Consider the following 27,595-nt stretch of genomic DNA (forward strand, 5'->3'; position numbering starts at 1 on the left):
AATTTGAATAAATTTGAAATTAAAATAATTTAACTTTTCGTTTAAAAAATCTTCAGTTTATAACAAAAATGTAGTTTAATTTTTAATATTTCTAGATTAAAATTGCTTTAAATGATATGCAGCTGAGTTTTTATTACTTTAAATGGAACAAATTTTAGGTTTAGTCTTCGAATTTTGGTATAAATTATATACCAAATAATTAAAAAGAATCTTCTGCATTATTTTTATCCATAGGACACGAGCGCTGGTATAATTCCTCGTGCTTTGAGTCATTTGTTCGACGAGATACGTTTACTCGATGCTCAGGAATATTCGGTTCGTGTGAGTTTCCTAGAATTATACAACGAGGAATTGTTTGATCTTCTCTCTCCAAATGACGATGCATCAAAAATCAGACTTTACGAAGACGCCTCGAAAAAGGGCGCCGTGATAATTCACGGATTGGAAGAAGTCACGGTTCACAACAAAAGTGAGGTCTACAAAATCCTCGAGAGGGGCTCCGAGAAAAGACAAACTGCTGCCACTTTAATGAACGCCCAGTCCAGGTATTTTCTCTACAAAAATTTCTAAATCTCGAATCACTTTCTTCCTGTTTTTTATTCTACAATAATTATTTTCAGTCGATCGCATACCGTTTTTTCAATTACCATTCATATAAAGGAGAATACGGTTGATGGCGAGGAATTGATGAAAATTGGAAAGTTGAATTTGGTGGATCTCGCTGGAAGCGAAAATATTGGAAGGTCAGGTGCTGTCGACAGGAGGGCGAGAGAGGCTGGAAGCATTAATCAGTCTTTATTAACTCTTGGGAGAGTTATTACCGCTCTTGTGGAACGCGCTCCTCACATTCCCTATAGGTATTATGATTTTTTTTAAATCTTTTTTTTTTTTTTTAATTTTTCTCTTAAACTATACGGTATTTGAAAATACAAGCTTTTTTAGTCGATGTTTAGTGAAAATAAAAATTGGCTAAATAAATCCTTTTTTTTTTACAAATTTATAATGAAATTTTATAGTTTATTCATAAAAAAAGGAAAAGTTATTCAGTTTGAAATGAAATATAGGTAATATTTTAATTATTAGTTTGTTTTTCTTGTGTAGTTCTGAATTTCGTAAATATAAGATTATTGTCTAATGGAAGAAAGTTTCAAAATGCCTTTGATCATATTTTTGTTATAAAATTTAAACCATAGATGAAATAGTTAAATTTTCAACAAAAAGAAAGAATTTTCCAAACAAGATGATGATGTTTCTACTAAAAAGCCGATTTTAAAATTGAGGGGTTCATTTTTAATCAAAAAATTAAATTGATAGTTAAAGCTTTAATTAGACTAAAAAAATTAATTATCAACAAAAAAAATCATTTTTTAATAAAATAGTTATTTTTTCAACTAAGTAAATGAATTTTTGACGGAGAAAAATTAATTTTCAAACAAGATTAATTTTCCACCAAAGAAGGCGAATTTTTCAAAAAAGCAAAAAGTTTTAACCAAGAATCATCAGTTTTTAACAATAAAAGACGAATTTTCCACAAAAATAGCAAACTTTAAAAGGAAAGAAATTAATTTTAATCCAAAATGATTAATTTTCTACCAAAATAATAGAATTTTCAATAAAATAAATGAATTTTCAACAAATTAATTGAATTTTCAGCTAAAAGATAAGATAAATTCCCCACAAAAAATGGAATATTTAAATTTCCAATTAAAAGATTTAATTTTCAACAAGAAAAAAAACGAATTTTCCAACAGAAATATGAATTTTCTGCTAAAAAGAATTCATAACTAAATAAAAATTAACTTTTTAACAAAAGTAACGAATTTTCCAAACAAAAAATTTTAATTTTCAATCAAAAAGATTTATTTCCAATAAAAAAAATAACGAATTTTCAAACAAGATGATATTTTTACTAAAAAGATGAAATGGAGTTGATAGTTAAAACTTCAGTTATTTAAATATTCAATTTTTTGTGAGAAATTTATCTTTTTTTTTTTAGCTAAAAATTCAATTATTTGTTGAAAATTCACGTTTTTTAAAAAATTGTATTATTTTGGTAGAGAATTAATAACTTTGGTTTAAAATTAATTTATTTCCTTTTAAAGTTTACTATTTTGTTGTTGTTGAAAATTCCTCTCTTATTGTTAAAAGCTGATGATTTTTCATTAAAACTTTTTGCATTTTGTTAAAAATTCGTCTTCTTCAGTTGAAAAGATAACTATTTTGTTAAAAAACGGGGTTTTTTTTATTGATAATTAATTTATAATCAAAATATTTTCTACCAAAATAATAAAATTTTCAATAAAATAAATGAATTTTCAACAAATTATTGGAATTTTTAGCAAAAAATACAAGATAAATTCCCCACAAAAAAAAATGGAATATTTAAATTTCCAATTAAAAGATTTGATTTTCAACAAGAAAAAAAAACGAATTTTCCCACAGAAATATTAATTTTCTACTAAAAAGACGAATTCAAATCTAAAAAAATTAACTTTTCAACAAAAACAACGAATTTTCCAAACAACAAATTTTAATTTTCAATCAAAATGATTCATTCCCAATAAAAAAAATGAATTTTCAACCAAGAAGATGAAATTTCTACTAAAAAGATTATTTTAAAATTGAAAGATGTTCATTTTTAACCCAAAAATGAAATTTATAGTTAAAACTTCAGTTATTTAAATATTCAATTTTTTGTGAGAAATTTATCTTTTTTTTTTTAGCTAAAAATTCAATTAATTTGTTGAAAATTCACGTTTTTTTTTTAAATTGTATTATTTTGGTAGAAAATTAATAACTTTGGTTTAAAATTAATTTATTTCCTTTTAAAGTTTACTATTTTGTTGTTGTTGAAAATTCCTCTCTTATTGTTAAAAGCTGATGCTTTTTCATTAAAACTTTTTGCATTTTGTTAAAAATTCGTCTTCTTTAGTTAAAAAGATAACTATATTGTTAAAAAATGAGTTTTTTCTTTGATAATTAATTTTAAACCAAAATTCATAATTTTCTACCAAAATAATTGAATTTTTAGCTAAAAGACAAGATAAATCCCCCACAAAAAATGGAATATTTAAATTTCCAATTAAAAGATTTGATTTTCAACAAGAAAAAAAAACGAATTTTCCAACAGAAATATGAATTTTCTACTAAAAAGAATTCATATCTAAATAAAAATTAACTTTTTAACAAAAGCAACGAATTTTCCAAACAAAAATTTTTAATTTTCAATCAAAAAGATTCATTTCCAATAAAAAAACAACGAATTTTCAAACAAGATGATATTTTTACTAAAAAGATGATTTTAGAATTGAAAGAGGTTTATTTTTAACCAAAAAATGGAATTGATAGTTAAAACTTCAGTTATTTAAATATTCCATTTTTTGTGGGAAAATTTATCCTGTTTTTTTTTGTCAGCTAAAAATTCAATTAATTTGTTGAAAATTCATGTATTTGATTGAAAACTGTATTATTTTGGTAGAAAATTAATAATTTTGGTTTAAAATTGATTAATTTCCTTTTAAAGTTAACTATTTTGTTGTTGAAAATTCCTTTTTTATTGTTAAAATCTGATGCTTTTTCATTAAAACTTTTTGCATTTTGTTAAAAATTCGTCTTCTTTAGTTAAAAAGATAACTATTTTGTTAAAAAATGAGTTTTTTCTTTGATAATTAATTTTAAACCAAAATTATTAATTTTCTACCAAATTAATAGAATTTTCAATCAAATACATGAATTTTTAGCCAAAAATACAAGATAAATTTCCCACAAAAAAATAGAATATTTAAATTTCCAATTAAAAGATTTAATTTTCAACAAGAAAAAAAAAACGAATTTTCCAACAGAAATATGAATTTTCTACAAAAAAAACGAATTCAAAACTAAAAAAATGTAACTTTTCAACAAAAAATAGAATAGTGATATTTCAAGCAAAAAAAAAAAAAAAACAAATATTAAACAAAATATTTGAATTTCCAATAAAATTTGATTTACAATCAATTTGTAATTGAAAAAGATACAATTTAAAACAAAAATTCAAGTTAAATTTTCAACAAAAAGAACGAATTTTTTAAGATGATATTTCTACTAAAAAGACGATTTAAACCATTTTGACTGAAAAAGTTCATTTTTTAACTAAAAAAAGTAATAGGTAGTTAAAAATTGAGTTAAATAAAAAAAATTATTATCAACAAAATAGTTCTCTTTTTAACTAAAGAAATATAATAAAATGCATAAATTTTCAACTGAAAAAAAACATATATTTCTAATCAAAAATGGAGAATTTAAATGTCCAATTAAAAAATTAGATTTTCAACAAGAAGAAAAAAAACAATTTTAAAATAAAGAAGGTAACTTCTCAACAAAAAACGAATTTTCAACAAAATAATCAAAGTTTGAACTGACAAATTGAATTTTCTACCAAAAAATGAATTTTCAAACTAGAAGAATAATTTATATCCAAAAGGATAAATTTTCAACCAAAAATGAAGGTTTGAGTTTGATAAAAAATTAATTTTTATTTAAAAAGACGCATTTTCAACAAAATAGTTTAATTTTTAATTAAATTAATTAATTTTTAATTAAAAAAGATAAACTTTCAACAAAAATTGGAAAATTTAAATATTTTACCAAATGAATGAATTTTTTACCAAAAGAGTCGAATTTTAAATCAAGTTCATGAATTTTTAATCAATTAGTTGAATTTTCTACTGTAAAATTGAAACTTTCCATAAAAAATGGAATATTTAATTTTTTAATGACAACATTTATTTTCAATAAGTAAAAGATGAATTTTTAAAGAGAAGATAAAAAATCAGTGTTAAACCAAAAATAAAATAGTTTAATTTTTAATTTAAAAAATTAATTTTCACACAAAGAGAAGAATCTCAAACCAATAATATGAATGTTTAAGAATGTATTTTAATTTTCGACCAAAAAAAAAAGATTTTTCCTATAAAAAGATTTTTCCAGCGGAAGAAAAAAATTTTTTTTTAACTCAAGTATTTCATATAAGTATTCATAATTTTAGTTAAAAATTCATATTTTAGTTTATAAATAAGTTTACTTGGTTGAAAAATAAACTATTTTATTTAAAAATTAATTTTTTATTGAACATTCGTAATTGTATGTAAAAAATTCATTTCTTTGTTGAAAAATGAACTGTTTTTTTGAAAATGTATTTCTTGTTCGATTAAAAATATTTTTTTTCTTAAACTGAAAATTTTATTCCAGTTTAATATTCTATAAATTTTAATGAAAAATTAATTATTTTTTGACCGAAAATTTATTAAAATTATCAATTATATACTTGTATAATTATTATTATTAATATATAAATTATAATTATTATTAAAATTATTTATTAATTATTTTTTACTAAAATTGTAACTATTCCTTTTCCCGTGGAAAATGTTTTTTATTTTCTATTTGAAAATTCAAATATCCTTCTTTAATTGAAAATTAAACTATTTCGTTAAAATTCCTATATTTGGTTGAAAAATTGTATTTTTTTCACAGAAAATGAATTTTTTGTTTTAAAATGAACCTTTTTGTTTTGATAATTAATAATTTTATTTGAAAATTCATCTTTTAGGTTGGAAATAAAATTACTCGGTTGATTAAAATCTTTTTTTTTTATTTGTATGTTTTTTAATTGAAATTTTATTTTTAACTGAAAATGTTATACTTGAACTATTCCATAATTTAGTTAAAAATTCATCTCTTATTAAATATTCATTTTTTGTCTAAAATTTAATTTCTTCAAATTTTGGTTAAAACATTTTCTTTTTTAGTAGAAATTTTGTTTTTATAAATTAATTTTCTTTGTTGAAAGCTAATCTTTGTCGTGAAAAAATCAATTATTCTAGTCAAAGATTCATTTTAGTTGAAAATTCTTCCAGGTTTCAAATTCATCTATTCCAGTTAAATATTTACAATTTTATTTGCAAATTCATCACTTTGTTTGAAAATGTAACTATTCTATTAAAACTTTTTTTAAAGGAATTTTTTTAATTGAAAATTTAACTTATTCATTTTGAAAATATCATAGTTGTAATTCAAAATTCATTTGTTTGGTTAAACTTTTTTTTTTTAATTTATAATTTAATTATTTAAGTTTTGGTTGACAATTTATCTTTTTCAGTACAAATTAATTTTTTCGTTTAAAAATTCAACTATTTCAATTGAAAATTTTCTTGTTTTAGTTGATAACACTTATGTTTGGTTAAAAATTAATTTTTTAACTAAAAATGTTACTATTATATTTTGGGTTGAAAATTATCATATTTTCAGTTAAAAATTCAAATATTTGGTTGGAAAATTTGTCTTCTTTAAATGAAAATTCAACTTTTCTGTTAAAAATACAAGTAATTTATTGAAAAATTGTATTTTACGATAGAAAATTTATCTTTTTATTTGAAAATTATTTTACTTGTTTAAAAATTTATCTTTTTGACTGAAAATGTATTTAGTATTAAATGTATTTATCTTTTTCTTTGTAAGTTAATCTTTTTGTATAAAAATTATTTGTTGTTGTTAAAAATTCAAGTTTTACAGTTAAATATTTTTCATTTTATTTGAAATGCAATTATTCAATTCTTGGTTGAAAAACTATGTTTTTTAATAGAAAATTCCTCGTTTTTGGTTACTATTCCATTTTCAGTTGTAAAATATTCTTTTTTTTTAGTTTAAAATTCAAACATTTCGCTAAAAATTCATGCATTTTTTGGTAGAAAATTAATTTTCTTATTTAAAAACTAATATTCATGTTTAAAAATTAATTTTTTTGCTTGAACATTAATTTTTTAGTCGAAAATTCCTCTTTTCTGGTATAAATTAATTTTCTTGGTTGAAAATTAATCTTTTTGGTTAAAAATTCAATTATTCTAGTTAAAAATTGATCTTTTTTTGTTTAAAATTAAACTATTCCAGTTAAATATTTACAATTTTATTTGAGAAGTTATCACTTTGTTTGAAAATGTAACTATTTTTTTGAAAGATGGTTTTTTTTTGGTTGAGAATAATTTTTTTAATTGAAATTTTAACTTATTCCGATTAAAAATTCCATAGTTGTAGTTGAAAATTCATTTGATTAAACATTATTTGTTTTAACTTATAATTTAACTAATTAATTTTTGGTTGACAATTTATCTTTTTTAGTAATAATTCTTTTGGTTTGAAAATTAAACTATTTCAGTTAAGAGTTCATTGTTTTAGTTAAAAATTCTTACATTTGGTTTAAAATTAATTTTTTTGCTAAAAATGTTACTATTCCATTTTCAGTTGTAAATCATTCTTTTTTTTTAGTTTAAAATTCAACTATTTCGTTAAAAATTTATGCGTTTTTTGGTAGAAAATTAATCTTTTTGGTTGAACATTAATTTTTTGACTAAAAATGTAATCATTCAATTTTTTGGTTGAAAATTAATCTTTTTGGTTAAAAATTCACCTTTTTTGTTTAAAACTGAACTATTCCAGTTAAATATTTACAATTTAATTAAAAAATTTTATTGAATATTCACCTGTTTGGTTAAATATTGTTTGTTTTAACTTACAAATTAATTATTTAAGTTTTGGTTGACAATTTATCTTTTTTTAGTGAAAATTAATTTTTTGTTTGAAAATTAAAGTTTTTCAGGTAAAGATTCATTGTTTTAGTTAAAAACTCTTAGGTTTGTTTTAAAATTAATTTTCTTAGTTAAAAATGTTACTATTCCATTTTCAGTAGAAAAATTATTATTTTTTTTAGTTTAAAATTCACATATTTCGTTAAAAATTCATTCATTTTTTTGTAGAAAATTCATCTTTTTTTATTTGAAAATTAATCTTCTTGTTTAAAAATTATCTTTTAGGTTGAACATTCATTTTTTTGACTAAAAATTTAATTATTCAATTTTTGACAATTAATCTTTTTGGTTGAAATATCAATTATTCTAGTCAAAGATTCACTTTAGTTAAAATTTACCTTTTTTGTTTAAAATTCCAGTTAAATATTTACAATTTTATTTCAAAAGTTATCACTTTGTTTGAAAATGTAACGATTTTTTTAAAAGGTGGTTTTTTTTTTGGTTGAAAGTAATTTTTTTAATTGAAATTTTAACTTATTCCGATTAAAAATTCCATAGTTGTAGTTGAAAATTCAGTTGGTTAAACATTATTTGTTTTAACTTACAATTTAATTAATTAATTTTTGGTTGACAATTTATATTTTTTAGTAAAGATTATTATTATTATTATTATTATTATTATTTTTTTTAAATTAAACTATTTCAGTTACGGTTTCATTGTTTTAGTTAAAATTTCTTACATTTGGTTTAAAATTAATTTTTTTGCTAAAAATGTCACTGTTCCATTTTCAGTTGAAAATTATTCTTTTTTCTTAGTTTAAAATTCAACTATGTCGTTAAAAATGCATGCATTTTTTGGTAGAAAAACTAATATTCTTGTTTAAAAATTAATCTTTTTAGTTAAAAATGCACCTTTTTTGTTTAAAATTGAACTATTCCAGTTAAATATTTACAATTTAATTTATAACTTTGCCTGAAAATTCTCCTGTTTGGTCAAATATTGTTCGTTTTAACTTACAATTTAATTATTTAACTTTTGGTTAACAATTTATCTTTTTTAGTGAAAATTAATCTTCTTGTTTAAAAATTATCTTTTAGGTTGAACATTCATTTTTTGACTAAAAATTGAATGATTCAATTTTTGAAAATTAATCTTTTTCGTTAAAAAATCAATTGTTCTCGTCAAAGATTCACTTTAGTTGAAAATTTACCTTTTTTGTTTAAAATTCCAGTTAAATATTTACCATTTTATTTCAGAAGTTATCACTTTGTTTGAAAATGTAACTATTTTTTTTCGAAAGATGTTTTTTGTTATTGTTGAAAGTTACTTTATTAACTGAAAATTTAACCTGTTCCGATTAAAAATTCCATAGTTTAAAATTCATGAGTTTTTTGGTAGAAAATTAATATTTTTATTTGAAAATTAATGTTCTTGTTTAAAAATTATTCTTTTTGGTTGAAAAATTGCGCTTTTTTCCGAAAACTGACTCACGATTGAATTATTATTAATCAAGGAATTTCATTTTATTTTATATTTTCTGGGAAATCCTTAGAACATAATTTAATATTGCTTAAAAACTAGACAATTTTATATAAAAAGATTGTTCAATCCGTCCCCTATTTGCCCTTTTTCGAGCTTTTTTCGCACTGTGATCTTTGAAATTTTCTTGACTTCATTCCAAATTTTGTATTTAATTAATACTCGATATTTTGATTTCAGGGAATCGAAATTAACTCGACTCTTGCAGGAATCGTTAGGAGGTCGAACAAAGACGTCGATTATTGCGACGATTTCGCCAGCGAGTGTGAATATTGATGAGACGCTCTCGACCCTCGACTATGCACATCGAGCCAAGAATATCACAAATCGACCTGAGATCAACCAGAAGCTTTCGAAGAAGGCGCTACTCAAGGAGTACACTGAAGAAATTGAGCGATTACGACGCGACTTGGCAGCCACTCGAGAGCGCAATGGCGTTTATCTTGCTCAGGAAAATTATATGGAAATGCAAACGCAGATCGATTATCAGGGAAAAGAGATCGAAGAGAAAATTAATCACATGAAGGCTCTGGAAGAAACTATGCTCGCCAAGGAAGTAAGTAATAACAGGATTCACCCTTTCTCCGGAGATTATCGTTTTAGTTCGAAATTTTAATATTTTCTTGCAAATTTAACAATTTTCTTCAAAAGACATTTCTTACAAATTCGTATTTTTGGATTAAAAGTTCAACCCTTTTTTTGGAAGATTAGAGACAGTAATTAAATTACGTTACAGCTCAAGGTAATTTTTGCAAGTTGAAAAAAGCTTTCTCTTCAAGATTATCTTTCTAGTTATAATTTTAATATTTTGTTGAAAATTTAACAATTTTCTTCAAAAGACATTTCTTACAAATTCGTATTTTTGGATTAAAAGTTCAACCCTTTTTTTTGGAAGATTAAGGACAGTAATTAAATTACGTCACAGCTCAAAGTAATTTTTGCAAGTTGAAATAAGCTTTCTTCAGAGATTATAATTTTAGTTAGAAATTTTAATATTTTGTTGAAAATTTAACAATTTTCTTCAAAAGACATTTCTTACAAATTCGTATTTTTGGAATAAAAGTTCAACCCTTTTTTTGGAAGATTAGAGACAGTAATTAAATTACGTTACAGCTCAAGGTAATTTTTGCAAGTTGAAAAAAGTTTTCTTTATTTTTTTAGTTATAATTTTAATATTTTGTTGAAAATTTAACAATTTTCTTTAAAAGACATTCTTTTTGGTTGCAAATTCAACTGTTTTCTTAAAAATTCGTATTTTTTGATCAAAAATTCGTATTTTGGGATTAAAAGTTCAACACTTTTTTTGGAAGATTAGGGACTGTAATTAAATTACGTCACAGCTCAAGGTAATTTTTGCAAGTTGAAAAAAGCTTTCTCTTCAAGATTATCTTTCTAGTTATAATTTTAATATTTTGTTGAAAATTTAACAATTTTCTTTAAAAGACATCCTTTTTGGTTGCAAATTGAACAGTTTTCTTAAAAATTCGTATTTTTGGATTAAAAATTCAACCTATTTTTCGAAGATTAGGGACAGTAATTAAGTTTTTTCACAGCTCAAGATAATTTTTGCATCTTGAAAAAAGCTTTTCCCAAAAATTATCTTTTTAGTTATAATTTTAATATTTTGTTGAAAATTCAACAATTTTCTATAAAAGACATCCTTTTTGGTTGCAAATTCAACTGTTTTTTTTTTAAATTCGTATTTTTGAATAAAAAGTTCAACCCTTTTTTTGGAAGATTAGGGACTGTAATTAAATTACGTCACAGCTCAAGGTAATTTTTGCAAGTTGAAAAAAGCTTTCTCTTCAAGATTATCTTTCTAGTTATAATTTTAATATTTTGTTGAAAATTTAACAATTTTCTTTAAAAGACATCCTTTTTGGTTGCAAATTCAACTGTTTTCTTAAAAATTCGTATTTTTTGATAAAAAATTCGTATTTTGGGATTAAAAGTTCAACCTTTTTTTGGAAGATTAGGGACAGTAATTAATACATATTAATTAATTCATATTATGTTGCTAAAATATTTTTTGATGCACTTTATGAAAATTTTTCTTTTGGATTTCAAAATTCATTTGTTTCAGTAGAATATTAATTTTTCTTCTAGAAAAATGCCACTGGTTGAAAATTTAACAATCTTGTATTCTACTTTTTAAATCTTTTGAAATATTTTCTTTAAATTATTATAATATTTGAAAAATAACATTATTGTCTGATAAAAGAGCGTTTTAAAGCGCAATTTTCAAAAGTTGTCTACTTTTTTTACAGGGAAAACTAAGTAATGCCATAATTTATTGTTAAAAATTCAACAATTCGGTTGACTTTTTTGTCCTTTACTGAAAAGTCTTTGTAGAAGAAAAATCATATTTTTTGGTTAAATTCCCCTTGGTTCAATATTGAAATACATTTTTAAACATTTATGTTATTGGTTGGAGATTCTTCTCTTCAGTTGAAAATTAATCATTTTTTTTTAAACTAGAAATTGAACTGTTTTATTTTTGGTTGAACACTGATCTTTTTTATTTAAAAATTGAACTTATTTTGTTTAAAATTCACCTTTTTTGGTTGACATATTAACTATTCCACTTTTGATGAAAAATTTATCTTTTTTTTTATTTAAAATTTGTTGAAAATTAATTTGTTTATAGATGAAAATTCAATTACTTGTTGAAAATTTATGAATTTTATTGGAAATTTTACTATTTTGGTGGAAAATTAATCTCCTTGGTTAATAATTTAACATTTTTGGTTGAAAATCGATTACTTCGAATTTGTTTAGTTTAAAATTAATTTCTCTACTTGAAAATTAAACTTGTTTGTTGGAAATGAGTTATTTTTTGTTCGGATAAAAATGAAAATTTATTCAACTCAAAATTTAACTAACTATTGCATTTTTGGTTAAAATTGATCTTTCCTAGGTAAGAATTCAACTATATGGTTGGAAATTCATCTTTTTTTATAGAAAATTATTCCTGCTTGAAAACTCATCTTGTCGGTTAAATATTCAACTTTTTAAAATTCCTTTCATTAGTTGAAAATTCATTTATTAGTTTAAAATTTGACTATTTTATTAAAAAATTAATTTTCTTTTTGGTTGAAAATGAATTTTTTAACTCAAAATATAAGCTATTCCATTTTTTGTTGAAAAGTTACCTTCTTTAGTTATAAATTTGCCTTTTTAGTTGAAAATTTAACAATCTTGTTAAAAACTCATACTTTTTGGTTAAAAAATCGACTATTTAGCAAAAAATGTACTTTTAATTAAAATTTCTTATTTTGGTGTTGCAAAGTAAATTGGATCCTTCTTTGGATGAAAATTTAATTATTTTTTTGAAGATTTTTTTAAAATTTATCTGTTTTAGAAGAAGTTTCATCTTTCTTAAATAAAATTGCAACAGTTTGGTTGAAAATTGAACAATCTTGTTCAAAAGTCATACTTTTTTCAAAATTAAAAATCTGACAATTCAACAATTTTGTTGAAAAATCATACTTTTGTGTTGAAAATTTCTCTTTTATTAAAAATCAAACTTTCTTAGAAAATTTACTTTTTGTTTAAATTTAATATTTTGGTTTAGAATTTAACTATTTTGTTAAAAATTCGCACTTTTTGGTTGAAAAAATTCGTTTCTTAAAATTGAACATTCAATTTCTTTCATAGAAACTTATTTTATGTTTAAAAAACGCATCCTTTGATCTTCAAATGTTAACTGAATTAATTTTTGGATGAAAATTCCCTTATTTTTTGAAATAAAAGAAATGAATCCGTTTTAAGAGGAATTTCACGCTTTTGGGATCAAAATGCCAGTGTTTGTTAGCGAATTAAACTATTTTGTTAAAAAGTCTTTTTTTTAGCTTAAAAAATTCGTTTTTTTTTTTTGAAAATTTAATTTTTTTCATAAAAACTTATTTATTATTTAAAAATTCGTATTGTGTTTGTGAGAATTCAAATGAAATCGTTTTAAACAGAAAATTCACTTATTGTTTACGATTTCTATTTTGTCGTTGCAAAGTGAACTGAATTTTCATTTTTCTTTTACAAAAATGCCAATGTTTAGTTGGATAAAAATTTAACTATTATTTTGAATAAAAAAAAATCATCTGTTTTAGAAGAAATTTCATCTTTTTTGAATAAAATTGCAACAGTTTGGTTGACAATTTAACAATCTTGTTAAAAAGTCATACTTTTTAAAATTAAAAATCCAACTATTAACAAAAAAATGTATTTATTGTTTACAATTCCTATTTTGGTGTTGCAAAGCGAACTGGAATAAAAAAAAACGAATTTTCAAATAAATTTTTCAATTTTCAACTAAACCATTTTCAACAAAAAACATGAATTTCCTACTTATTAAATTAAAAAAAAAAGAGTTTGCAACTAAAATAATGAATCATACTTAAATAGTCCGAAATTAAAATAATTAAAATTAAATATAAAAAAATTACTTGGACAAAAGAGTTGAGTTTGTAACCAAATTATTAAATTTTCAGCCTACGAAGATGAATTTTCAATCAAATGATCGAATTTTCAGATAAAAAAAATTGAGCCTCAACCAAAATAGAATATTTTCAACAAAACGGTAAGATTTTCTAACAAAAACATGATTTTTCAACGAAATAGTTTAATTTTTTACCAAATGATCGAATTTTCGATAAAAAAAGATTAAACTTCAAACCAAAAACAGTTGAATTTTTAACAAAAAGATGAATGCTGAACGAAAAATATAATAGTTGATAATTCAAACAATAAATATTTTTAAAAGATTAAACATAATAACGAATTTTCAACCAAAAAGATTAATTTTCTACCAAAAAAGATGAATATTCAACATAATAGATTTTGAAATAAATAGTTAAATTTTCAACTAAAAAAAAAAATCACGAGTTTTCAACAAAGTAATAAAACTTTTATCTAAAAATATTATTATCAGGAAGAAAAATAAAGAAAAAAATATATAAATATAAACACAAGACAAATAAATTACTAACAAGAATATTATATTAAGTTGGTTGCAAACACTTTTAACATACAATCTTTTATAAACGGAAAAGGAAAATTACAAATCAAGATTTAAAAAATAAACTGTATAATCCTTGATAGTTATTTTAAATGTTTGTTATAGAAATCACATAGATTTTGCCAGATTTTTTTCAAAAAAAACGCCGAATCAAGCTAACTTCCAATATATTAACAACGGAAAATTTGTAGGTTTCAAAAAATGTCAATAAATTGTTGTTAAAGTTGACAAAATCAGGAAAAAACAGAAACTTTGAAATATTTTCAATTGTAGCTTCGTGGTTTTTCACTGTGATAAAATTAACCATTTTTTGTTGTTAATGTGTATTTTTTTATTTTCAAACACAACACAAAATTAGAAATTAAAGGAAAAATTGAGAAATTATGAATTATTACTTACAAGAACATACAAAAAACGGATCAGCAGTGTTTTTTCGTTCAGCAGAGAACAAGTTTAAAAATCTTTTTTTTTTTCTTCAAAAATTCTCTCCTTAACTTTTTTTTTGAAAATTCCTCTTTTTTATTTAAAAATTCATCTGTTTCAGCAGAAATTTTAATTCTTTTTTATGAAAATGTAACTTTTTGGTAAAAAAAAATTCTTCTTCTTTGCTTGATTATTCAACAATTTTGTTTGAAAAATTTGGTTAAATCACTTTGTTAAGAAATAATTTTTTTTCTGAAAATTTATATTTTTATTTGAAAAGTCAATGACTTCGGTAAAAGTTCAATTCTATTGTAATCTTTTCATTTTTTTTAAATAGATATTTTTTAGTTGAAGTCTCCTTTTTTGGTAAAAAAATTAAGTTTGTTTTGAAATTTTATTTTTGTTGGAGAAAAATGTAAGTTTTTGGTGGAAAATTAATTTTTTTGAGAAAATTAGATTTTTGACTTGATGGTTCACATTTTTTTTCTGCATAAACTTCATCTTTTTTTTTTATTAAAATCTAAAAACTATGACACTTTTCGCTGGAAATTTATCTTTTGAGATTGAAAATTTAACTATCACATTAAAAATTTAATTATTATGTTAAAAATTCAAGCATTTTGGTAACAAAATTTCTTTTTGTTCAAAAATGAATCTTTATTGCGGAAAAATCATTTTATTATCGAAAGATACAACTGTTTGATTCTGAATTATTTTAATTTGGCTGGCGATTCAATAATTTAGTAGAAACCTAAATTCTTTGGCTGAAAATTATTTTTTTTTTGTGTTAAAAATTCATATTTAAATTTTGGCTTTAAAATTTAACAATTTTGTTGAAAATTAATATAATTTTCGAAAATTCGTATTTTTTGGAAGAACATTAATCTTCTTGCTAGAAAATTCAATTCATTGTTTAAAAATTTGTTTTTTATGTTCATAATTAATTTTTAAAGTAAAATGTGACTATTCCATTTTTTATTGGAAATTGATCTTTTTTTATTGAAAATAGATGTTTTCTTTTTGAAAAATCATGTATTTTGTAAAAAAAAATGCGTCTTTTGGTCGAAATTTAATTTTCTTGAATGAAAATTCTTTCTATTTAGTTGAGAATGTTTTTTTCTAAATTAATGTGGTTTTGTTGACCATTCAACGATTTGGTAGAAAATTAATTTATTCTGTTTTGTAGATAATTCGCCCTTTTGGCTTTGAAATTGAATAATTTTGTTGAAAATTCGTGTTTTTTAGTAAAACATTAATCTTTTTGCTTAAAAATTTATCTTTTGGGTTACAAATTATTATTTTTTAGTTAAAAATTCAACTGCTTATTTGAAATTTGAACTAAGTTGATAAAAATTCAGATTTTTTAAAGATTTACCTCTTTGGTTTAAAATTCATCTTTATAAATTGAAAGTTCAACTATTTAAACGAAAGTTAATTTATTTTCTTAAAAATTAGTGATTTTGATTAAAAAATTAATTTTTTGGTTGAAAGTTCAATATATATTTCGACTTGAAAATGTAGGAAATTAAAGTGTTTCATATTGAATTCAATACGGTACTTACATTCATTTTATTGGAAAAAATTTATTTCTCCGTTATTATCCTTTTTTAATCATTCAGATTTACAGAAAGGAAATTAAAAAAAAACAATCCCTGTACCATTTAAGAATTTATTAGATTTTGAAAATTCCTTGTTACAAATAAAAAATTATTTAAATTAAAAAAAATTGAACATAAAAATTTGCCAGAATTTTTAACATTCTTTTTCCAAATTTCAGAAAAATTGAGTTACTATATTTCTGTATTATAATAGACTATATTGTAAATAAATATCATTCTGACTTGGAAAAAATTTTTCCAAAATTATGTTAATTCTGATTTAAAAGAATGGAATCAAAAAATACCTGTTCTAAGTCTCTCTTCAATCTTTTTAAATGATTAGAAATCTCCTACAAGAAAAAATTCGATAAGTATCTTCTAAAATTAATCGATTTTTTCCTACTATTTTTAGAAAATCCCGTAAATTTTAAAAGATTTCTTCAAAATATTTCAGATACTCTTTTGACAATTCTGGAAATATTTTAAAATGTTTTTAAATATTCTCTTGGAATAATTATTAAAAATGAAAAATGACTTTCAATTTTCCCAGGAATATGAAGAAAATGTTTTTATTCTTTTGAAGCCTTTCAAAATTCTTGAAAAGCTTCTCAATTTTTTATTTGAAATATGAAAAAATCTACATATTGTTTCACTTTTTTTTTTTAAATTAGGTACCGAAAATTTGGTATGAATAGCCGAATTTTGTCGGTACATACACCTCGTTTAAATTTTTTGAAATCATTTCAAATTTTTAATTAATTTTGAATTTTTTCAAAACTTAAAATGACTAAATTTTGTTGTCTAAACATAATCAGCAGAATTTTCTAAAAATTTTAGGAAAAATTTTAAAAATAATAATAAATTTACAAACATTTAAAACAACTTCTAGATTTCTCAACATTTTGAAAAAAATTCTAAATTTTGCTGTTTGCATTTCTTTTAAAATTATTCAACTGAAAAATTATTCAACTTAACGTCCATTTTATACGCGTAAGTAATGGAGTATTTCAATTAACAAATTTTAATTTAAAAAATTTAAATTAAAAAACTTTTAAACCTCAATTATAAATAATTTGAAAACAATTTTTTAAAAATAAAAAATTATTACTTCAAACGAAAAAATGTTTAGTTTTAGAATTAAAATTAAAAAATTTTATTAATCCTGCTTCTGAAATCATTAAAAATCGTTGGAAATCACTCAAATCTGTTGATATTTTTCCAATTGATCGGGAAAAATTAACAAATAAAATTTTTTAATTTCAGAAATTGTATGACGAACTGCAGTCCGAGTTCAAAACTCAAAGTCAGACACTCTATCAAACAAAAGACCAATTAGATAGCACTAAGAATATTTTAAAATCTACTGAGCATGTTTTAAAAGTAACAGAACTCGAAAGAGAAATGCAGAAATACCTTGTTGAAACTCACGCGAGTACGGAGAAAGTTTTGTTAACCCAGGCAAAAACTCTACTCGAAGTTGCAGAAACAGCATCCACCGATACTCAAAAACTCCACGACAAAATCGTTCGAAAAAAGCAAGTTATTTCAATTTTTTTATAATAAAAATAATCTTCTAAGGTAGGTATTTCAATCTACAATATTTAATTTATTTTCAGACGCGTTGAGGAGGAGAATGAAAATCTTGGACAACAGTTTCGAAGTAACATCTCGAATCGTTTCGAAACTATGGAACAAGATTTGTCAATATATGCTCAAGAATTAGTGCAGTTTCATATATCTATGAAAGACCAAGTTGGTAAGTTTATTTATCAGAAGAATTTCAATACGACATAAATAATTTTATTTTTATTTTAGGTAAAAAAGGGATATTTCTTTACAAAAAAAAAAACACTATTTGACACTTTTTTTTAGCGATGACACTATTTTGTTATTATTTTGAAAAAATTGACACTTAAAGGCACTATTTTCTCGCAATTTTCCGCTAATGGCACTATTTCTTTACTTTTCCTTACAAATATTTTGGAACTTCTTCGATAATTAGATAAAATAATATGTTTTTTATGAATTGGAAAAGTAGTTGAACGATCAACGAAGAAGTTGAATTTTCAACCAAAACAGATGAATTTTTAATTAAAAACATGTAATACTTGATATTAAAAAAAAGATTTTAATTTTAAATAAAAACAGTTAAATTAGCTTCTTCGTTGCGAATTTTTAGTTAAAAATTCTACAGTTTGTTAAAAGTTAAACTCTTTTGTTACAAATTCATTTTTTTTTCTTGGTTAAGAATTATATTTGTAAAAGAGAATCTAACTATTATATTTTTGGTTAAAATTTAATATTTTTTATTTCAGAATTAAACTATTTTTTTGGCGAAAATTTATGTATTTTGTGGAAAATTAATCTTTATGGTTAAAAATGTATCTTTTTGTTATAAATTTCAATTATTCCAGTTCAAGATCCATAATTTTAGTTGAAAAGTAATCTGTTTGGTAGAAAATTAATTTCTATAATTGAAAATATTAACCGCGAAAAACTGGAAAATGAAAGTGAATTTATTTTTTGACCGGGAATTTTACAAAATTTTTAGAAAAAAAATTTTGTCCAACTTTGATTTCAACCGCTTTTTAAATAATTTAAAAATTAGAAGTTTTTAAAATCGAAGATTTTTCAAATAAAAAAAGAAGGTGGCCGCTTGACCGGGAAACCGGGAAGTTTACGAATTTTCAGAAGAAAAATCTTTTTCAATTCGAAAGTCTTGATAAGGATTGAAATTAATATATTATTTTTTCCGATAATTTTATTTTTAAATAACAATTTTCATGATTTATCAATAAAATATTTTTAATTCAGACTCTCAGGTCTCCATTTATATTATTTTTTATGATGAATTTAATGAATAAATTTATTAGTATATTATTTCTATTAATTTGTTTAGCCATTAAAAAATGTAAACGTGCGTTTTACTTTTTTCAACATAAAAATAAATCCATAATAATATAGTCATAATTAAAGATTTTTATTAAATTTAAAATATTGTGAGTCTAAATTATTTAATTTTTAACCCATTTAATTTGAAAAGTATTAAAAAAAAAAAAAAGGATAAGTATTTAATATTTAGTAATTTAAATATGAAGTGTTTACAATTTTTTCAGAACTTCTGAATAAATTTTAAAATTAATCGATTTTTTTCTACAATTCTTGTAAAATCCTGCAAATTAAAAAAAAAATCCTTAAAATCTTCCAGGTTCTTTTTTGATAATTTTTGAAATCAAAGTGAAAAATCATTTTCAATTTTGCTAAGAATCTTAAGAAATTTTTTTTAATTCTTTTGAAGTCTTTCACAATTCTTAAAAAAATTCTAAACTTTTTGTTCGAAATCTGCAAAAATCTACATTTTATTTTAAATTTGGCTGTAAGTATTTCAAATCGAAATTTTCCAACAATTTTTGAAAATCCAGCAAATTATATAAAATCCTTGAAATCTTCCATGTTCTAAATTTAATTCGAATCTTTTTAAATCTTCTAAATATTTCTTAAAATTATCCTAATATTTTTACAAATAATAAGTGTTCTATTGTTATTTATAAATTAAAATGGATTTTTTTTTAATTTGCAGGATTTTCTAAAAGTTATAGAAAAAATTCAATTAATTTAAAAATATATTTAAAAGTTCCGAAAAGACTTGTCTTTTTAAATTAAAAATTCAAATATTTCGTTAAAAGTCCACATATTTGTGTAAAAATCTATTTTTTTTATAGAAAATTATCTTTTTCATTGCAAGATAATCTTCTTGATTTAAAATTGTTCTTTTCGGTTAAAAATTCAAGTATTCCAGTAAAATATTCATAATTTTAGTTGAAAATTTATCTTTTCTTGTTAAAAATTTAACAATCTGGGTGAAAGTTAATTTTTGCAACTGAAAAATTAACAGTTTCACTTTTAGTACAAAATTCACCAATTTATATAAAAATTTGTCTTTTTCAATTAAAAATTTAACTATTTCGTTGAAAATTCATGTATTCTGTTAAAAATTAATCCCTTTTGGAAGAAAATTAATTTTTTTATTTCAAACTCATCTGTTTAGTTAGACATTAATTTTTCAAACTTAAAATTGAATTATTTAAGCTTTGGCTGAAAAATCCTTTTTTTAAATAAAAAATTCATGTATTTTTTTGAAAATTTCTCTTTTTTGGTAGAAAATTAATTTTCTTGTCAAAAATTCATAGTTTTTGTTGAAAATTCATGTTTTTGTTTAAAAATTTCACACTGGTTAAAAAATAAACTATTTTTTAAAAATTCTCCTTGGTGGAAAATTCATGTATTTTGTTGAGAATTGATCTTTTTTGAAAAAAAAAATAATTTTTTTATTTTAAAATTCATCTATTTAGACATTAATTTTTTAAACTTAAAATTTAATTATTTAAGTCTTGGTTGACAATTTATCTATTTTAGAACAATTAATTTTTTGTTTTAAAATACAACTATTTCGCTTTTTATTCATATATTTTGTTGAAAAATTAGATTTTTTTATTTAAAATTTATTTTTTAAACTGAAAATTTAACTATTCAATTTTTAGTTGAAAATTTATCATTTTTATTTAGAAATTCATGTATTCTGTTGAAAATTCATCTTTTTTTGGTAGAAAATTAATCTTTTTAATCAAAAATCCAATCTGTATAATTTATAGTTTAAAAATAATTTTTTTTAAATCAAAAATTCATGTATTTTTTTGAAAATTTGTCTAGTTTGGTAGAAAAATAATCTTTTTTGTTGAAAATTCATATTTTTTGTTTATACTTATGATGAAAAATCATTTTTTAATTTAAAAATTCATTTATTTTCTTGAAAATTTGTCTTTTTTGGTTGAGAAATAATCTTCTTGTTTGAAAATTCATCTTTTTCGTTTATACAATTTCAGTTTAAAATTGAATAGTTAAATTATCAGTTGAAGATTCATCATCTTAGATTGAAAATTCATTAATCACTGGTTGAAATATAATCTATTTATTTTTTGAAAATTATTATTTAGTTTTTTATGTTTCTTCTTGGTTGAACATTCATGTATTCTGTTGAGAATTGATCTTTTTTGGTAGAAAATTAATTTTTGAATTCCAAAATTCTTCTTTCTGGTTGAAGTTTCAACTATTACAGATAAAGTTTCGTCCATTAGTTGAAAATTGAGCTATTTTGTTTAAAAATTTATTTTATTTTTATTGAAAATTAATATTTTTAAATCAAAAATTCATTTACTTTTTTGAAAATTTGTATTTTTGGTGGAAAAATAATATTTTTGTTTCAAAATTCATCTTTTTTGTTTATACTATTCCAATTAAAAATTGAATAGTTAAACTTCCAGTTGAAGATTCATCATTTTAGGTCAAAATCAGCATTCTTGTTGAAACATCGTCTGTTTTGGTAGAAAATTAATTTTCTTGTTAAAGAATTCATCTTTTCGTTTGAAAATTAATCATTAATTTATTTTGTGCAAATTATTATTTTTTTAAATTCTTCTTCTTGGTTGTAAATTCATGTATTCTGTGGACAATTTATCTTTTTTGGAAGAAAATTGATTTTTTATTTAAAAATTCATCTGTTTAGTTGGACATTAATTTTTAAAAATTAAAATTTAATTATTGAAGTTTTGTTTGATCAACGATCTATTTTAGATAATTTTTTTTTCGAAAATTAATTTTTTTATCTACTGAAAATTTAACTATTTAATTTTCAGGTGAAAATGTATCATTTTTAGTTAAAGATGCATCCGTTAATTGAAAAATTATATATTTTGTTGAAAAATCGAATTTATTTTGGTTGAAAGTTAATTTTTTAAAATTAAAAATTCAATCTGTATATTTTTTGGTTGAAAAATAATTTTTTTGATCAAAAATTCATGTATTTTCTTGAGATTTTGCCTTTTGTGTATAAAAATAATCTTGCTTTAAAATTCTTTTTTTTTCCTATTATACTTTGGTTGAAAAATATATATATTTTTTCTAATTCATGAATTTTCTTGAAAATTTATTTTTTTTTGGTAGAAAAATAATCTTGTTTAAAAATTCATCTTTTTCCTTTATACTATTTCAGTTAAAAATTGAATTGAATAGTTAAATTTCAGTTGAAGATTCAGCATTCTTGTTGAAAAATCGTCTTTTTTGGTAGAAAACTAATTTTCTTGTTAAAAAATTCATAGTTTCTGTGGAAAATTCATCTTTTCGTTTGAAAATTAAACATTGGTTGAAATATAAACTATTTATTTTGTGAAACTTATTGATTTTAAAAAAATTCTTTTTCTTGTTTGAAAATTCATGTATTCTGTTGAGAATTTATCTTCTTTGGAAGAAAATTTTTTTTCCGAAAATTCATCTGTTTAGTTAGACATTAATTTTGAAACTTAAAATTAAATATTAAGTTTTGGTTGATAATTTATCTATTGTAGAAAAATTAATTTTTTGTTTTAAAATTCAACTATTTCGTTTTAAATTCATATATTCTTTTAAAAAATTCTATTTTTAAGCTGAAAATGTAACTATTCAATTCTATTAAAAATTCATCTTTTTTTGGTAGAAAATTAATTTTTTAATTTCAAAATTAATATTTCTGGTTGAAGTTTTAATTATTCCAGTTAAAGATTTATCCATTCGTTGAAAATTGAACTATTTTGTTAGGAAATTGTCTGATTTTGGTTGAAAATTAATCTTTTTCATTAAAAATTGAATCTATATATTTTTTGGTTGAAAAATCTTTTTTTTGTTATTAAAAATTCATGTATTTTTTCGAAATTTTTTCTTTTTTGTATAAAAATAATCTTTTTTGGTTGAAAATTAATTTTCTTTTCGTTTACACTTTGGTAGAAAAATCTTTTTTTTTTTAAATAAAAAATTCATGTATTTTCTTGAAAATTTATATTTTTTGGTAGAAAAATAATCTTGGTTGAAAATTCATCTTCTTCTTTGATAGCTAAATAATTTCAGTTAAAAATTGAATTAAAAAGCCAAATTTTCATTTGAAGATTGATAATTTCAGGTGAAATTTTAGCATTGTTGTTAAAAAAAATCGTCTTTTTAGTAGACAATTAATTTTTTGGTTAAAAAATTCAGTTTCTGTTGAAAATTCATCTGTTTATTCGAAAATTAATCTATTTTGTTGTTAAAAATTAGTTTTTTTCTGTAAATTCTTCTTCTTGATTAAAAATTCATGTATTCTGTTGAGAAATTATCTTTTTTGGTAAAAAATTAGTTTTTTAATGTTAAAATTCATCTTTTTGGTTTTTTTTTACTATTGCATTTTTAAAAATAAAAATTGATATTTTTTAGTGAAAAATTCAAATATTGGAAAGTACATTTATTTTGCACTTTTTTTCTCTGCTGTGCTAAAGGTTGTTTAGAATGAATATCCTGAATTAAAATAAATGTTTGCATTTTGTAGTAAATATGAATATTACTTTTTTTTTTTACTTGACCGGAAAAATAGAAAAACTTGACCGGGAAATGTCCGAGAATATGAAATTGTCCGCCGAATCGGATATAAAGTATCAATTTATTTTAGGTTTTCAGACGGCAGCGTACAACAGAGGTATCGACAAAACTATTCATCATATTTCAAACGAATTAGTTCAACAAGAAGGCAATACTTCACGCAAACTAACCGAAGATGTGAACGAATCCGTGAGTCTCTTTTACAAAATAATCTAAAATTTCCCCTCTAAATCATATTTAACAAAAAATTTGTTTACTTTTTAGTACGATTATTATTACAAATGGATATTGACACAACTTCAAAACACTTCCGGTGTCTCCGAGACTGAAACCGCGAGATTGCACAACATTTCTGCCAACTTGGCTTCCGGATTGAGCAAAATTGTCAATAATAAAGTAGCCGAAAATCTGCGTACTATAAATGATGAAATCTCTTTGAAATTGGAAAATCTCAAGGGTTTTGTGAAGGAATCTCTTAATTTTGTGTCGAACCAATTTCTGGAGGAGCGAAATTGTCTCGCGGCGGACTTGGAAAGTTTGAAAAGAGTCAACATGTCCTGCGTTCAGAACCAAAATAAAATTCAGCAAAACAGAAAAGCGTTCGAGAAGGTTTGTACATTGGAAAAAAAAAACTTTTTACAAAATATTTTGTCAGGATGTCTAGTTTCCTGAAAATTTTCCAGATTTCATGATTTTTTTTCTTGACTAATTTTTCATCTATCTTGTTTATTAAGATCCAAATATCGAAATTTTAATCTTGTAATACAGTTTTTTAAATATGATTTTTTATAAACGGAATAAAACAGCATTTCAGACGCAAATTTAAAATTTTAAACATAAATTTTCAACAAAGTACTTCAATTTGGAACATAGTAGTTGAATTTTTAACTTAAGAAGATAAATTCTCAAGAAAAATGTGTCATAGTTTATATTTCAATCATAAAAGAATGAAATTTTTTTTTTAAATTCTATGCAAAAATTGATTTTTCATACCAAAAATATGACTTCAGCAAAAAATTAATTTCCCACGCAACTGATGCATTTTTACCCAACACACATGAAATTTTTAAACCAAGAAAATAATTTTTTTTTACAAAAAGGGAGAATTTTCAGCTAAAAATTAGCAATTTTTAAAAATGGAAAAGTTACATTTTCAGTTAAAAAATTCGTTTTAAACAAAAAAAAAAAGGCTTTTCGACTAAACAGTTAAATTTTCAACCAGGCATAAGCGTTCAATCAAAAAAATAATTTTTTTAACGATGTAGTTTAACTGTTGCCCAAGCAGTTGAATTTTAAATTAAAAAAGATTAATTTTGAACAAAATAGCTAAACTTTTAACTTCAGAAAGAAATTTTCAGCTAAAAATACAAATCTTAAAAAAATGATTTTCTAACAGAGTGATGCATTTTCATAAAAAAAAGAAATTTCTATGGAAACAGGCGAATTTTTAAATCAAAAAATATAAATTAAAAGAAAAGTTTGATAAAGTGAGAGAAAGTGCCCGCGAAGCGTGTAGATTTTTTTTTATTTGTAGAATTTTCTAAAAGTTAGAGAAAAATTTTTTGAAATATATTTAAAAGTTCTCACAAAAAATTCAAAAATGATTTTAAATTTGGAAAAATTTAAAACCACTTCTAGATTTTTTAAGATTTTGAAATAAAATATTAAAGCTTTTCGACAATGCCTAAACTATTTAAAATAATGATAATTTAACTTCTAATTTAAAAACTGTTCAGTTAAAAAAAGTTTTTTTTTTCAATATTAAATGCTTCTGGCTTAAAATGACTTAAAATAATATAATTTTGAACATTTTCAAAGTTCATTGCTTGATTCTTTAATTTAGACTATTGAAAATGATAACGTGGATTTATTTTTTTGGAACTTAAGCTGAATCTTTGAACTCTCTAATTTATAAAAGTTCTAAATTTTGCAGTTTATTTGCATTTGACTTAAAACAGTTCAATTTAGAAGTGTTAGTACCTTCCACTTTATATGTGTAAGTCATTGAGCATTTGAATACATAATTTTTGAATTGGAAACTTTTAAACTTCAATTTTAAAAGTTTTTTTTTTAATATAGTTTGATTTTTAAAATTTCATTTCATTTTGTTAAAAATTCGTACTTTTTGGTTGAAAAATTCGTTTTTTTTTTATTAAAAATTCATCCTTTGATTTTCAAATGTCAACTTAATAATTTTGTGGATGAAAATTCTCCTTTTAAAAAAAAAAAAATAATAAAACTGTTTCAAGAGAAATTTCATCCAACATCAAAATCGTTTTAAGCAGAAAATTCAACTATTTTTTTTTTAATTGCAAATTATAAGATTTTTTTATTGAAGATTCATAGTTTTAATTGAAAATTCAACGGTTTGTTTGTAAATTACCTTTTTGTTCAAAATTCAAAGATTTTTTTAGAAAAATCCACAATTTGGTATGAAATTCCACTTTTTGCATGAAAATGAACTTTTTTGATCAAACTGCAATTACGTTGATGGGAAATTAATCTGTTTGATTTAAAATGAAAGTATTTCAAAATTTAACTATTGTTTTGGAAATTTGTATTTTTTTTGTAAAAATAAATTCTTTTTTCTTAATAGCTATTCTATTTTTGGTTGAAAATTTTTCTCTTCTAAGTTGAAAACTCATCATTTTAGTTGAGCATTCAATTATTTGGTGGAAAATGCGTATTTTTTGGTCGAACTTAACTAGTTTTGATTTGAAATGAAAATATTTTTTGTTGAGAAATATTAACTGTTACATGTTTCGTCGAAAATTAATTTTTTTCCTGAGAAATCAACTACTTGGTTCAAATTTTAACTAATTTGTAAAAAATTCATCTTTTTCTGAAGATTCAGACTTTTAATTGAAAATTCATCTATTTGTCCGTAAATTAAATTTTTTCAAAATTAATTTTTTTATTTAAAAGTCCACTATTTGGTTTAAAGTTGAACTAATTTGTAAACAATCATCGTTGTTTGTTGAAGATTCGTCATTTTTGTTGAAAATTCCACTATTTGGTTGTTAATTACTTTTATTGTACAAAATTAAACTATTTTGTATAAAATAAAAAAATTTGGTAGAAAATTAAACTATTTATTCGGAAATTTAACAATTTTGTGGGACTTGCTTTTTTAGAGGGGAGGGATTAATTTTGTGTTTAAAAAATTAGTTGAAAATTCAACTGTGGTAAAAAATTATGTATTTTGTTGAAAATTTGTATTTTTTAGTTGAAACTTTTGTGATTGAAAATTCACTTTCTTGTTGAAAATCCTTCTTTTCTAGTTTTAAATTCAACTGTTTTCTACAACATTCGACTTTTGAACTCGAAAAGTAGACTATTTATTGAAAATTGATCTATTTGGGTAGAAAATTAATCTTGTTTGCTGAAAATTCATCTTTTTGTTTAAAAATTCATCTCCCTTGAATTCATATCGACTTTTTTTCGAAAATTCAACCAATAAATTTTTTTCTGCTGATTTTGAATTTGATGTCAAAAGTAGAAAATTCAAAATGATGGATCGAATGTCAACTCAATCATTTTTTGGATGAAAATTCCCCTTTTTTTTAAATAAAAAAAAATAAATAAAACTGTTTCAAGAGGAATTTCATCCAACATCAAAATAGTTTTAAACAGAAAATTCAATTATTTTTTTTTTAATTGCAAAGGATAAATATTCGAGCGCGAAGAGCGAGATTCAATCGTCGCGCGCCCTAGGCGCGCCCAAACTTGCGAGCGAAGCAGATTTTTTATTGAAGATTCATAGTTTTAAGGTGGCTTGGGCGTTTGGTGCCGTACAATGTGGGGGGCACTGTGGGGGCTATATATCATGCAATCAGTCTTTATTTGAATTTTATTGATATACGCATATTATAATGTCATCTTAATAAAAAAAGTAGAAAACGACCAAAAAAAGTGTCAGAAACATATGATATGATATGATATGCCTCAGATAGTCACAGCTATTGTGCAATATTTGCAGTTTTTCATTGAAATTTTTCACCAATGACATCGTCAACCC

At 22.0% G+C, this 27,595-nt stretch overlaps 1 protein-coding gene across 1 annotated transcript in view; it reads left to right on the forward strand.

Annotated features, from left to right (window-relative positions):
* The window catches only part of LOC117179751 (kinesin-like protein Klp61F), a 62,921-nt gene that overhangs the window by 10,667 nt on the left and 24,659 nt on the right, over positions 1-27,595 (forward strand). Inside the window, exons 4-10 of the mRNA XM_033371823.1 lie at positions 235-545; positions 621-857; positions 9,283-9,658; positions 17,401-17,672; positions 17,754-17,893; positions 23,648-23,766; positions 23,842-24,186. Coding sequence (XP_033227714.1) covers positions 235-545; positions 621-857; positions 9,283-9,658; positions 17,401-17,672; positions 17,754-17,893; positions 23,648-23,766; positions 23,842-24,186 — 1,800 coding nt within the window. The remainder of the gene's footprint in view (positions 1-234; positions 546-620; positions 858-9,282; positions 9,659-17,400; positions 17,673-17,753; positions 17,894-23,647; positions 23,767-23,841; positions 24,187-27,595) is intronic.

The sequence above is a fragment of the Belonocnema kinseyi genome, chromosome 9 (assembly GCF_010883055.1).
Source record: "Belonocnema kinseyi isolate 2016_QV_RU_SX_M_011 chromosome 9, B_treatae_v1, whole genome shotgun sequence".
NCBI classification, from domain to species: domain Eukaryota; kingdom Metazoa; phylum Arthropoda; class Insecta; order Hymenoptera; family Cynipidae; genus Belonocnema; species Belonocnema kinseyi.